Here is a 13,329-nt window from a genome sequence, read left to right on the forward strand (position 1 = left end):
GATTTGTGCAATAGGCCTTCCTTCCCCTGGCTGCCAGCACCAGTTTTCCTCTGGCACCTGGGACCCTGGCCTTCACTCTGGCCGCCACCTTCCGCCTTTGCTCCTGCCAGTCTTCGCTGACTCCAGCTGGAGACTGCAGTCTTCACTTCGCTCTGGCTGGAGAGCTCCCTCTGCCCCCCGCCCTCCCCCTCAAAGCAGGCATCCTGCCCCACCCGGCTGCTCCGCACCCAGAGCAGCCAGGGGGTGGGGCCGCCGCAATATTTGTCCTGCTAATTTGCATATTGCCTCCTGATTGGCTGTTGGTCATCTTAGAGATACGGTCAATTTACATATTTCTCTTTTATTAGTATAGATGACAACTGTACTCACTTTGCTGTCCCCTTCATGGAGGCAGAATGGTTTGCAAGAACTGTGTAATATGACATAAGATGTTAATCTCCCAATTTATTTCTAAACTTGAATTTTACCAAATTAGGAGAGTAACTGTTAATCCAGAATAATACCTTTCAGTTAGTTCTATAGACTGTTAAAATAATATACTTTTATATAGAAGCATAAAAAGTCTCCTAGGCCAGTGGTCGGCAAACTCATTAGTCAACAGAGCCAAATATCAACAGTACAACGATTGAAATTTCTTTTGATAGCCAAATTTTTTAAACTTAAACTTCTTCTAATGCCACTTCTTCAAAATAGACTCGCCCAGGCTGTGGTATTTTGTGGAAGAGCCACACTCAAGGAGCCAAAGAGCCCATGTGGCTCACGAGCCACGGTTTGCTGACCACTGCCCTAGGCCAAAGGCTCCCATTACCTTAGGAGGAGCAATAAATACAAGTATGATACAAATTTAAGAGCAAATAGAAACTGCCAGTGTTCCACTACATATTCCAAAACAGTTGCCTTGGAAAGACTAAAAGCTGTGGAACTGTCGTACCTTCCTATTCTGCTAATTAGACCTAGAACATCATCCAGGGACAAACATTTCTTAGAAGTCTCTTTAGTCATGGTAACTGGCCCTTAAGTTTCCTCTAGGTCTAAGATAATATTGCTGTAACACTGAAACCCTGGCTTCACTGAAAAACCATCACTAAAGGGGATTCCAGGAAGGTGAGGCTAAGGACAAAGCCATTCACACAGTAAATTCCTTAGTATTTACTTCAGTGACTATGACAAAAGATGGAACAAGTTTTATAAAAAAGAAAAAGCAAAATCATGCCTTTAGTAGATACACCAAGTTCACTATATTATGAACTGGCAAAATAGTGACATTTATAATTCACACAAAATAAACTTACATGGCCATGTAGACCAGAGCATACCCCAAGTAAAATCAAATAGTTCCTGTCTATACTTGTGGTTCCTATAATGTCTATATACTAGTCATTTTTATAATGAAACAACTATTCAATGGCAGCAGACAAAATTTAAAAGCCCCTTTATAAGCAGCAATTGTACAATCAACCTTCCTTTGAAGTTTAACTGTGACTGCCAGTGCATGCTTACTGTGTCCAATACTGCCTCCACCACTCTGTAGGTCCCTCTTCTTTTTCTAAGGTCACTCTTCAGCTTCAATTGTGATGTGACAGTATTGATTCTTCTTTTTATTCTTGAGACTCTTCCCTTAGTTTCAATCACTCTTCTTGGGCATGCCATCTCAAGTAATAATGTTCCTCACAACTTTCTCCTACCCTTTCATTTTATAAATCTCAGGGTGGTGAGCTCTTCTAAACCTTCAAATAACTATATTCATAAATTTCCTTAATTCAATCTCCTAAACTCTAGATCAACATATCCAATTATATACCAAATAGGTTATCTCCACTTGGAAAATATTCAACTACCTTAAAATCTTTACCAAAATTGAGTTCATCCTTCCTATCCAATCCTCCCAACGTAATTCTCCAGTATTCCCTTCTGTCAATCCATCTACTCAATTATCCAAATCAAAATTCCCAGTTACCCTAGATCAGCCTTGGGCAAACTACGGCCCGCGGGCCAGATCCGGCTGTTCTATCTGGTTCTCTTGCTCTCCCCTCCACTCCTTTACTTTGAATTTATGTTAGTTCACACAAACACTCCATCCATGCTTTTGTTCCGGCCCTCCGGTCCAGTTTAAGAACCCATTGTGGCCCTCGAGTCAAAAAGTTTGCCCACCCCTGCCCTAGATCCTTTGCCATGATTCTTCTCTGGTCAGTTATCAACTTGTACCAGTTCTTCCACTATATTGTCTCAGAGTTTATCCATCTTCTCTCATCTTCATCCCATACAACACAGCTTTAGTTCAATGTTTCAAAATTTTTTACTCAGACTGCTTTAGTAGTCTCTTCGTTACCTTCTAAGTTCCAGATTCCTTATTTATAAACTCTACCTCATAAGGTTGTCATGATAACTAAATAAAATATGCAGCACCATACACAGGGTGTGACACACAGCAAAATCTCAAATGCAACCTAGGTACATACCCTTGACCGGACTCAAACCCGGACCCTGTGGTCAGCAGGCCGAGGCTCTATCCACTGAGTAAAACCGGCTAGGGCAGGATATGGAACAAGTATAGACAGGATATGACATTTCTTAGCCCCTCCAGCAGCGGACCTTCGTTTTTCCCTCCAGGAATAAGGTGGAAAAACCCTAGATCACCTTCTTGGATTCTTATTACCCAAGTTACCAAGAACACTGCGAGTGGCGTACAGTGGAGCTTAGCCAATGAGTGGTCAGAAAAGGTGTTTCCTCTGCAGCTCACTCGCAGAGGCGGGACTGCCGGCACACCACGGCTGGCAGGCCCTATTCTCTGAGGGCCTGTGCCATCCGTGGCTTGACTCAACGCGCACGCAGTCCCCTCCCGCCCACCTGCACGCACAGCCTCCTCCAGAGCGGTCGTGACTTTAGGTGTCCCGGACAATTTGCCTATTACCTCTTTATATATATATATAGATTATACATACAGATATTCTCATGCCAGGATTTGCCTTTTATTAAAGTTCAGAGGAGTTGTTGCTGACATGCTGATCTTTTGGCAAACTGGTGAAAACTAATCTTTTAAGAAGCCAGCGTTTTCATAGTTTTTCAAGGTATCAAACTTAAACTCCCTGAAAAAGCACAAATGACAACACAACACTCATTTATTACTTAGAAAAAGCTATCAAGTATTTTATTATTTTATCCTACATTATATACAAGTCATAAAAGGCCACAGCAGTTTTCAACATATAAACCCTTTAAAAGTAGAGGGCACTATGAAGGATTGACAAGTATCAAAATGAAGTCCAGTAATGAGGGTATATACTCAGTGTAGTATTTCTGAGGAATAACAAAGCAGATACCAAGTCATTAATATTTAGCTTGCAACTATTTCATGGGTTTTTATAAACCTCTTTGGAGTTTTGTTAATAGCCTAAGTGTGCCCAGTTGCCATTTAAGAAGTAAAAGATAATAAACTTTAGAGGGTACCATCCTAATTCTAGTCACTTATGTCTCCAAGAAGGAAAGACTCAATTCTTTACAACCTTCCACTTCTTTCTGCCTTCAAGAGCAGGAAAGAGAGAAATGGAAGGAAAAGCTCAATATACCAAATTCCTTCTGCTTATTTGGAGCTTTGCTTTTTAGTGGAGATTCCTTCAAAGTATATTTCAGGCCCTTAAAAAATTAGCTTTGAATTTCTAAACACTTAATATTACACCCTCCTTGAATAATAGCTTAAAAACACTGGTTTCTGCTCTGTGAAAATACAATCTTTAAAACTATAACTGGTATCAGCAGATCAATATATAAAAAAAATACAGTACCAAACTACACTGGTATATTTCCATATTAAGAACTTCAAAATATACTTATCACTGAGACCATAGTCCTTGCATTAGTTTTCAGTCCACTATGAACAAGTATCTGCTGCATGTAAACATGTCTAAATAACTATAGATAAAATACATTAATCATAAATTTCTGTAAAAGATAATAAAATATCTTCTTTAAAAAACAAAACAATAATAAGCTATTACTGCATTGTTTCCAATTTTATGAAAATGGAACAACCTCATGGCTGTTGCCAGTCCTGAGTTCATTGTAACAAAAATGGCCCTAGTTCCTGGTTAAAGACAGCAACCAATCCACTCTTCAATAGATGTCTTCTAGTACTGTAGGCAAGATTTTGTTTTAGGTGCTATTTTGTCCATTAATAAAATTATATACCAGAAATTGACCAGTGCCACAGTACTGTGTTGCAAACAGTTTTCCATCAGGAGTGGGATCTGAGAAAGCAATTTCTTCTTTACTCAAATATGAGCCATATATAAAGTTACTCCTATTAAAAATAAGAGGGGTGGGGAAGTGGAAGGATAAAATTAGAAAAACCTGTCAAATACAGTTTGAGTAGACTTTTTAAGTAATGCTGTATATGCCAAAAATGGTGAAAATAACTATTCATCTAAAATATAATTTGAGGTAAAAAAAAAATTATGAAAACAACAATGGTTTTTAAAACATTTACCCAACACCTTTTCATGATAGAAATATTCAACAACCCTGAGTAGAAGGAACTTTCTCAAACTGAAAAAGAACAGCAAGGAACACCAAATGTTAATGGTGGAAGACTGAAAATTGTTCCCCAGAGATTAGGAACAAGGTAAGGCTATCTCTGCACATGCCTCTACTATTCAAAACAATGTAGTACTAGAGTCTAATTAAAAATGAGGTCCGCAATTTTACAGGACACAAGATCAATATTTAATTTTTTTTAATATATTTAATTGATTTTTTACAGAGAGGAAGGGAGAGGGAGAGTTAGAAACATCGATGAGAGAGAAACATCGATCAGCTGCCTCCTGCACACCCCCTACTGGGGATGTGCCCGCAACCAAGGTACATGCCCATGACTGGAATCGAACCTGGGACCTTTCAGTCCGCAGGCCGACGCTCTATCCACTGAGCCAAACCGGTTTCGGCAAGATCAATATTTCAAAAAATTAATTGTATTTCTATATATTCGCAATGAATTATCCAAAAACAAGAAGGATCAATAAATGAAAAAAGTAAAAATTCTATGTGCTTTCACAGGAAGCTTATTGGGTCAATCTCACTATCACAGAATAAATACAATGGCTATACTGTTTTATGTTTTTATAAACTAGAACAATCTTATGATTGTCATAAAATCTAAGTTTTACAAGGTTTAAAGAAGGAGCAATACCCTTATTTAAGACTATAATTTAATCAGCTGCATTTTCTAGATTTAGTTCTGAAAGAGCTAAAAACAGACCTGCCTCTTGTCATGGAAAGGGTGGATAGATCTGAGCCCTTCGGAATCATGACTTAAGTGATAAAATAAGGGGAAGAAAGACAAGAAACACATAAAGGCACTAAGATTCCAGAGCTTTAGAATCTCACTTAAAACAATGATGGATTATTTTGAAAACAGTATCAATAGATAGTAGATAGGGATTCTATGAATAAACAAACACAAGAGCTTGAACTAAAAAAAACCTCATTTGCATGACTAATTTTAACCTTCTCCATTAATCTTTTAGCAAAGGTTCTTTAAAGAACAAAAAACCAAAACATGCAATTTGGCCTTTTCTTCAATACCTCTGATTAAAAATCAAGTGAGAAAAGCAAAAGAAAAATGAATAAAAGGCTTAATTTATAAATAATATTATTAAGTTAAGGCGATTTTTCCTAAAGTACTGAAAAGAATGTGAAGGATTACATTCAAGTTACCTTAGACATTCAATCATGCGAGAAGCAATTTTCTTCCTACGCATCATGCTGAATACCCATATTCGACTGATCCCACAGATTGCAGGCTCTGGCAATGTTGAGCAGCACCAGGCTTTTTGTCTTTCAAATCTGACTTTTTCTTCTTCTGACCTGGTCACTGGAAGTTTTTCTTCTATAACTCTGTAGCCCTATATTAAAATTGGAAAAACATTTTTAAATAAGAATATTACTTAGCAATTGTCTAGTACTAACCTTAGTGAGGAGGTCACTACATTTGTCTTGTTTCTTAACAAACATATGGGGACAATTTATGGTTTCACACTCATTTTAGGAAATAGATCTGGATCTACATTCTGTTCTAATTCACTTACTAGTTACATAACCAAGAGAGGAAGTTACTTCATTAAGCTTTGAGTTCATTACCTATAAATTGGAAATATCCATTTCTTTCAGAGAATTGTTGAGAAACTGAATAAGGTAATACATACAAAGCATCTTGTCATCATGGTTGACACAATAGGAACTGAATGTTAGTTTTCTATACCTCCCACATCCTAAGGACCAGTAAAAGTACATCTTAAGAATTCAGCAGTCATAACAATGGTTTCTGTGATTGCTGCCATAGTACTAGGGTTCACGGCTATGTGGGAACTAGGAATAGGGATGGCAGAGTAATCAAGAATTTAGAAAAGTACTTTTTCCCACACACTCATCTCTTTCTTAAAAAAAAAAAAAAAACAAAGTGCTTTAAAAAACATACATCTTCTCTACCAGTCTAGTCTTAAACTTAAAATAGAGAATACAATTAAGAATTAACAACACAAAAAGCAAGCATTACATATCTATCTTCTAGTCTAAACACTTCTACTGCAAGTCATTTTTAGAACTAGGTAAGATAGAAAAAAAAACACACAAGGGTTTTGCACAATGTAAAATTAACTCAATTTCAATATGGCAAGCTTTCATGAGTTAGTCATTTTATATCAAATTAATATTCCCAAACTCCTCTATCAGCTATTGATTGAAATCAATTTTGTTATTATAAACAGCAAAATTCATAAAACTACACAATTTCAGGTTGAATTTTCTTTTGAAAAAAATAGCTTCACATACAGAAATTAACTCACACACTTATTTTGACTTTTTACTTTATTAGAAAACTTCACGATGAAGTACACCTTTGTAAGCAACCTAAAAGATACCAACTGAATAGAAGTCAAATCCAATGAGTATTGAATTCATCAGTAAGAACTCAGCTGAAAAGAGACAAATTTCAAATGGGGTATGCCTCAAAGTGAGCATGATTAGGGAGAGTTCTGAATCTTTTGTTTTCTTAAGTTAGTCTGTTCCTACTTAACTCTCATAACGGGAACATATCCCTTTCACCGATTCTACTGCTTTTTTTTTTGTACAACTGAGATCCTAAATGCAAGCCAACTCATCATCTAAATTTCAACCAAAGAAGTGGTGACCTATTTTGGAGGTGGGCAACTTTTTATAAAAGGCCATCTGGTCTCTCTTGCAATTACTTAACTCAATCTTTGTAGTGTGAAAGAAACCACAGACAATATGTAAGCATATGGATATGGCTCTGTACAATAAAGGTTTATTTACAAAAACAGGCTGGATTTTGACCTAGAGCTATAGTTTTCCAACTCTTTATTCCAATACTGAAGGAACTAATTGGTACAGACATTACATTAGTATCCAACATGGAAACTTCCTAAACAAAATTTAAAAGTACTTTTGATTTATACAATTTTTATCTTACATACTTAACTTGAGAAACTAATACCCACTGAAAATACAGCTCTATTGTAGTAAAGAATTACACACAGAAATTTTGCATTCACACTCTTCCGTACATTAAATGTTCATAAATTTACTAGGGTTATGTTATTCAAGATTACACAGTAAACTCTTTAAATGTCAAACAAAATATGAACGCTCTAAAATTCACTTACCCATTGGATATGTTCTGCAATTAGACAGCCAACTACTTTCTTGTCATTAGAGATAAAGAGAAGAGTTTTAGTTCTGGAATAGCACATTAGTGGAGCCTGCTGGAAACCTAAATCATTATCAACCATCTCTCTGATTTCGTCAACCTGTCAAGTAAAGAACAGTATTTTAAAAAAAATAATGAAAGCATTGTATATATGTAAAAATATACAATTTCAAGTCAGTAAGTTGAGTATATCATTCTGAGGACATACTCTCATGAGTTCTTTTGAATGACTGTGCTACCAACAACTGTTTTTCAAACCCTGTGGACCAACTTACAAAATGAGGGGAAAAACTGCAGAGTGATGCTAAGCCCAGTCTAGGGAACAAGAAAAGTGAGAGGTCCTATAATAGGCAATAAAAACATTAAGGCTTCCCATTAAGAAGCATCACAGAGAGAACTTCACTGGAATGTTAGCCAGGAAAGCCACTTTCCTTTCCAAGCCTTAACTAGTACTCTCATCAGTAAAACGAAGTGGGCACAGAGAAAAGAAACACATTTACTCCTTATCAGCCATTTATAGGCCAGACATTATACAAAGTTATGAATATTATATCACTTAAATCCAATAACTCTTAGAGGTCTATGGTTCCTCACTTTACTTATGGAAGCAATAAAATTTAAAATTAAGCAACTTTCCCATAGCAGATATTGAACATCTAGAAAATCAAGGAGCAGAGATTTGAACCCCTAATATTAATATGGCATCAAACTGTGCTTCCTTTAGTTTACCTCCTAGAATTGTGGTCAATGATAAGCTCAAACCTTTGTAGGTACTCAAAGTCCAGATTTTTGTAGGCACTTAAAGATTAGTTCCTTTTCCAGTTACAAAATAATCTGCAGATATTCAGTCCACTAAACATGGATTTGTGCTACTAAATTTAAAATGCAAATAACTCCTAAGAGGGTTAAATATTCACATCTCTGAGTTATAGAATACCATATAATATATCCCTTATTTAATGATGAAAACCCAACTTCTATTCCTGGAATAGTATCTCACAACTCCTGATTTGATTCCTAAAGGTAAATGACTCACAATACCCTAGATTTTAATTTTTAGCCTATTATGGGTTATTAACTAGTAATATACTGAATTGCAGGTTAAGATTTTGCCCTGAGAAACTAAATGAGGAAATTAGCATTTACTGAGGAGTCTTACTAATAAGAAAAGGCTGGATGCCATATATGATTGTTTAGCAAAGTTCCCACTGTGTGTTTTTAAATGATCATAGTTGGAATTCCAAAATTTCCATAATTTGATTTTCATTAAGTCAATCATTAATCCAACAATAATTCAATAAGTATTGGTTTTTGTGCAAGGATCAATGTTTCAAAGACAGGTGGCATATTTACATGTCATTCTAAATGCTAGTCTATACTTGTTAGGCAGTGGTAGAATGGAAGTTTATTTGGGCATCTGCAATTGTCCAGTCATATATTACAGTGTTATCTGAAAAGTCAGGAACCATAGGATAAACTTTAAGTAGAATGTCAGCTAAATTTTGAAATAATAGGTTCAAAGTATTTTCCTTAATCTCCTTTTTAGATGAAGTATTCCTAAATTTAAAGAGGCCCCATTGTTAACCTTAAAAAAAGTATATTATTTTCCTTTTATTTCTAGAAATTCTGGACACAGTCTAGTGTAATTAAGCTTTTCAAATAAATGCCTGGACTCATTGCTTTAACATTATGAGGAAATTTCTGGAGTTGAAGAAAAACACGTTGAACATATTATTTGAAATGTAATTAACATATTACTTAAAATAAGTTTATCCCATTGTTCCCTGACTTGTAAGATATTCTATATAATAAAATGATTCCCAGATTTCATTACTTCTCTGGTTCATTTCTTTGAATCCTTAAAATATAGAATTCTAAGTTTCACACTAAAACTTGGCTTACACTAGATATGAGGATTAAGTTTGCTATATTATACAGGGTTGGTCAAAGTAGATTTACAGTTGTTCAGACAGAAAATACAATCATAAATAATAATACAAGAATAAACTAGGTTTCCCATACTCACAACTATAAACCTACTTTTGGCCCACTCTGTATTTACAGAATCAAATATATCTTGTTTTTTTTCTCTTAACATATGACTATCTCATGCTTAATTTCAGGATTACTAAAACCTACTATTAGATTCCCTCTGCAGTTTTTATTTAGAAATCTATTCTCAGAATAAAACTTCACATTTATTAATTTTTTTTCTAAATTATGATTCAAATTTCAATTTTAATCCTGATTCTTAGAATTTGTGAGGCCTTATTAACTACCATGCTTTCTGTATCATCACTCAAATTATTGATAATATAGAATAGTAATCATGTCACTGAAAATTCAGTTCATATGTGTTGGACACACTACAAAGTTTAACCATGATTTTTTAGTTGAGTTTTATTCTTTAAATGTTTATTTCTTGTTTTCAGAATTGGTGTTTAAATGTGCTATGCTAGAATGTGTTATTCTCTTAAAATGAGCTGCAAAATTATTTTAGCCGTTCTACATGAAATTTCACTAGAAATTTACCTTTTTCAGGGCATACTTGGGATCTTCAGGAAGAACCATTATTATCCTGCCATCAGGATATTCAGCCAAAATCCTTTCTTTTTTCCATCCCTAGATTAAAACAAAAGAAAAGTAAGTTGTATGCACATTTCATTCATATTCATGTACAAGAAGAAAAAAATATCAACATGTCTAAAAATTGCAAACATGAAAAAATTATATGCTTATTAATGTTTAACTATGACAAGATAAATGAGCAATTTTGTTAAGCATACAATAGGTACAATGCAAGCTAACATCTTTATACTACTCACACAGAGATACCACAGCCTATTTCTAATTTATCATTTCCCATTTAATTAATTTTGAAAATCACACACCAAAAGCAAGCCCCTTAAAAGTCAATGATTCCCAGAACCTAAAAGATAACTCTCCTAGTTTCTTGATAAAGAAATAAACTTTTAAATTTCTTTGGAACATGGTTACCTCCACAAACACACACTCATGGTTTTATGTCTAGCATGCCAAAGACCTCCAGGAGGTTTTAAATGAACTGATTTGCATGCAGTAGCCCAACATGTAAGGAATAAGTGTTTATTCTTATTGGTCACAACTATCAAAGTCATAAGAAGGAGACTGTAAAAATATAACTACCTTCTAAGAATCTAATAGGGAAGGAGAGGCTACGTTGTGTGTATCTGAAGTTAAACATACTCAAAAAAAGAGAGGTAATAAACTCTTCTTCAGATCCACACTCGTGGTGATTAATGAGCAGAACCTGCATGAAAAACAAAACAAAACAAAAGCCACTTAAATCTAGTAAGATGGGACTGAACCAGAGGTTAAAACTAGGAGCTTTAAATAATAAGCACAGAAGGAATGAGCTTAACTGGTTGTTCCAGTTGTCTTACCCAACCAACTTCACATGAAAAAGCCTTTCAAGAAGCAATATCTACTTCTGAAGCATTAAGAGGCTCCTTCTTAAATAGTTTCTAATAAGTCAGATAAAATGCATTTCCTCAAATGGTGTCAATGAGGCAGATAAGTACAATGAAGGAATAAAGAGTGCACCATCACTCTCTCCCCAACCCCAAAGAGGATAAAGAAAAGGAAATATATTAGTCAACCAAAAATGGGTTCTATGAGAATCAATTTCTACTATAACTATATAATTTAAATAATATTTTAATCTTTTGAAAACAGGTCTTTGGCCATTTTTAACTATCACAGACATTTATCATGTCTAAAGGAAAAATTTTTCCCTAAGGAAAAGCTACTTATTTTCTAAAGAATGTTTAATTAAAAATTTAAAAGTAAAACTCATTGTTCTCATTTATTCTGTTTTTAAGTAGAACCAACCTTTATTTCAGGTCCCTGAACACTGTCTATTTAAAATGAATTAAAGCCAGAGCACCTAAATGACTTCTTTTCCATGTGCTTCTCTCCAAGAAACAAACACAACAGATAATTGGCATTAAAAATATTTAGATGTTTTGTCAAACACTTAAGAGTGCTTAATATTCACCCTAACTGGTTTGGTTCAGTGGATAGAGCATCAGCCTGTGGACTGAAGGGTCCCGGGTTCGATTCCGGTCAAGGGCATATGCCCAGTTTGCGGGCTCAATCCCCAGTAGGGGGCGTACAGGAGGCAGCCGATCAATGATTCTCTCATCATTGATGTTTCTAACTCCCCCTCTCCATACCTCTCTGAAATCAATAAAAATATGTTTTTTTAAAAAAAGAGTGCTTAATATTCAATTATATCTTAACCAAAAAAAAAAAGACTGCTTAATGCTAAAGCACAATACTAGATACCCAATATAAGTGGTAATTGTCACAAACTATAATCCAGAGCTGTGAGCACAGCAGAACATCTTTAATATAGATATGTTTTTGTTCTCTCTCCATACACTAAAAAAAAAAAAAAAAAAATGCTACAATGTTTTGGAGGAGTTAGATTTTATGTTTACCTACATTTGAAAAAAGCAAAAGATAAGAATAATGACCTTGATGTTAGCAAAGGATGGCCAACTGCTAAACTCAATTCCTTCTCTTGAGTTTATTTCAAAAATAAATAACCCATAGCTCTGTCCCATCAAGGGAGAAGGGGGAGAAGGAGGGAAACTGGGACAGAAATCAATTTTCCCAAAATTGCCACAATGCTTTACAGTTTACAAGATCTAGAATTTATTTAGAAGGTGATGACTCCACCTTGCTCCATAAACCAATTTCCCTTGGTACTATGGAAAACAGAGTACATATTTCCTGGTTTCTTTAATGTTTCTCTCCGAAATTAAGAAATTCCCCTAAGATGAAGAATTAAGCCTTTTAAACCTAATTTCTTATAATTTTAGGAAACTGATGGCAAGAATCAAATAATGTAAATTGAGAACTCATTTAAATTAACTCCTATCAGATTCACATGTGTATAATAAACAAATATTTTTATCCCAGAAGTATTCTATAATTTAGCTACCCGATATAACTGTTTTTCTTTTCAAATTGTAAGGATAATATAGTCAAAATGGAAAAATACAAATTTCAAATGCCAATATCAAAGCTATAAATATTCTATGTCCACACACCTTATATTTTATTTAGTTAAGTGGTAGGAGGGGGGAGGTGCAGAAAAGGCAGATGAAATAAGGAATATAATTTCAAATGCCAATATCAAAGCTATTAATATTCTATGTCCACACACCTTATATTTTATTTAGTTAAGTGGTAGGAGGGGGGAGGTGCAGAAAAGGCAGATGAAATAAGGAATATAAAGGATCACCACAGTTAGGAACCATAAAAAAGAAAACCCCATATAACTTGGGTAGAAGTAACTGGATAAATGAAACAATGAATAAAAACCCCTTAACCAAAGATAAGAATACAAATTTAACTAAAGTCAAGAAAAATCTTTAAATAATTCAACATCTGGTACATATATATAAAAAGCCTACATGAAATGAATTGGTGAACTCAGTTCAGATATCCTGGAGGTCTTATTAATGTGAAGGTAACATGTATAGAACAGAAATAGATTCCATTTCAGGTAAATTCCATTCCAGATACAGGTAAACAGCAATTACATTAAATTACTATTTTCATAA

The 13,329-nt window shown here is 34.7% G+C and overlaps 1 protein-coding gene across 2 annotated transcripts in view; it reads right to left on the reverse strand.

The window, feature by feature from the left end:
- Window positions 1–3,123: 3,123 nt before the first annotated feature.
- Window positions 3,124–13,329, reverse strand: part of ESCO1 (establishment of sister chromatid cohesion N-acetyltransferase 1) — a 39,300-nt gene continuing 29,094 nt past the window's right edge. Inside the window, exons 9-13 of one of the 2 annotated variants that reach the window (XR_013961472.1) lie at window positions 10,883–11,006; window positions 10,250–10,339; window positions 7,674–7,817; window positions 5,710–5,897; window positions 3,124–4,297 (exon numbers count right to left, since the gene is read on the reverse strand). Coding sequence is in view for 1 of the 2 variants with exons in the window: in XM_080685073.1 (XP_080541199.1) it covers window positions 4,150–4,297; window positions 5,710–5,897; window positions 7,674–7,817; window positions 10,250–10,339 (570 nt within the window). In the remaining variant the exon portion in view is untranslated. The remainder of the gene's footprint in view (window positions 4,298–5,709; window positions 5,898–7,673; window positions 7,818–10,249; window positions 10,340–10,882; window positions 11,007–13,329) is intronic. The other variant, XM_080685073.1, reaches the window with a different exon arrangement.

Source organism: Plecotus auritus (genome assembly GCF_963455305.1).
Source record: "Plecotus auritus genome assembly, chromosome: 8".
Classification (NCBI taxonomy): Eukaryota; Metazoa; Chordata; class Mammalia; order Chiroptera; family Vespertilionidae; genus Plecotus; species Plecotus auritus.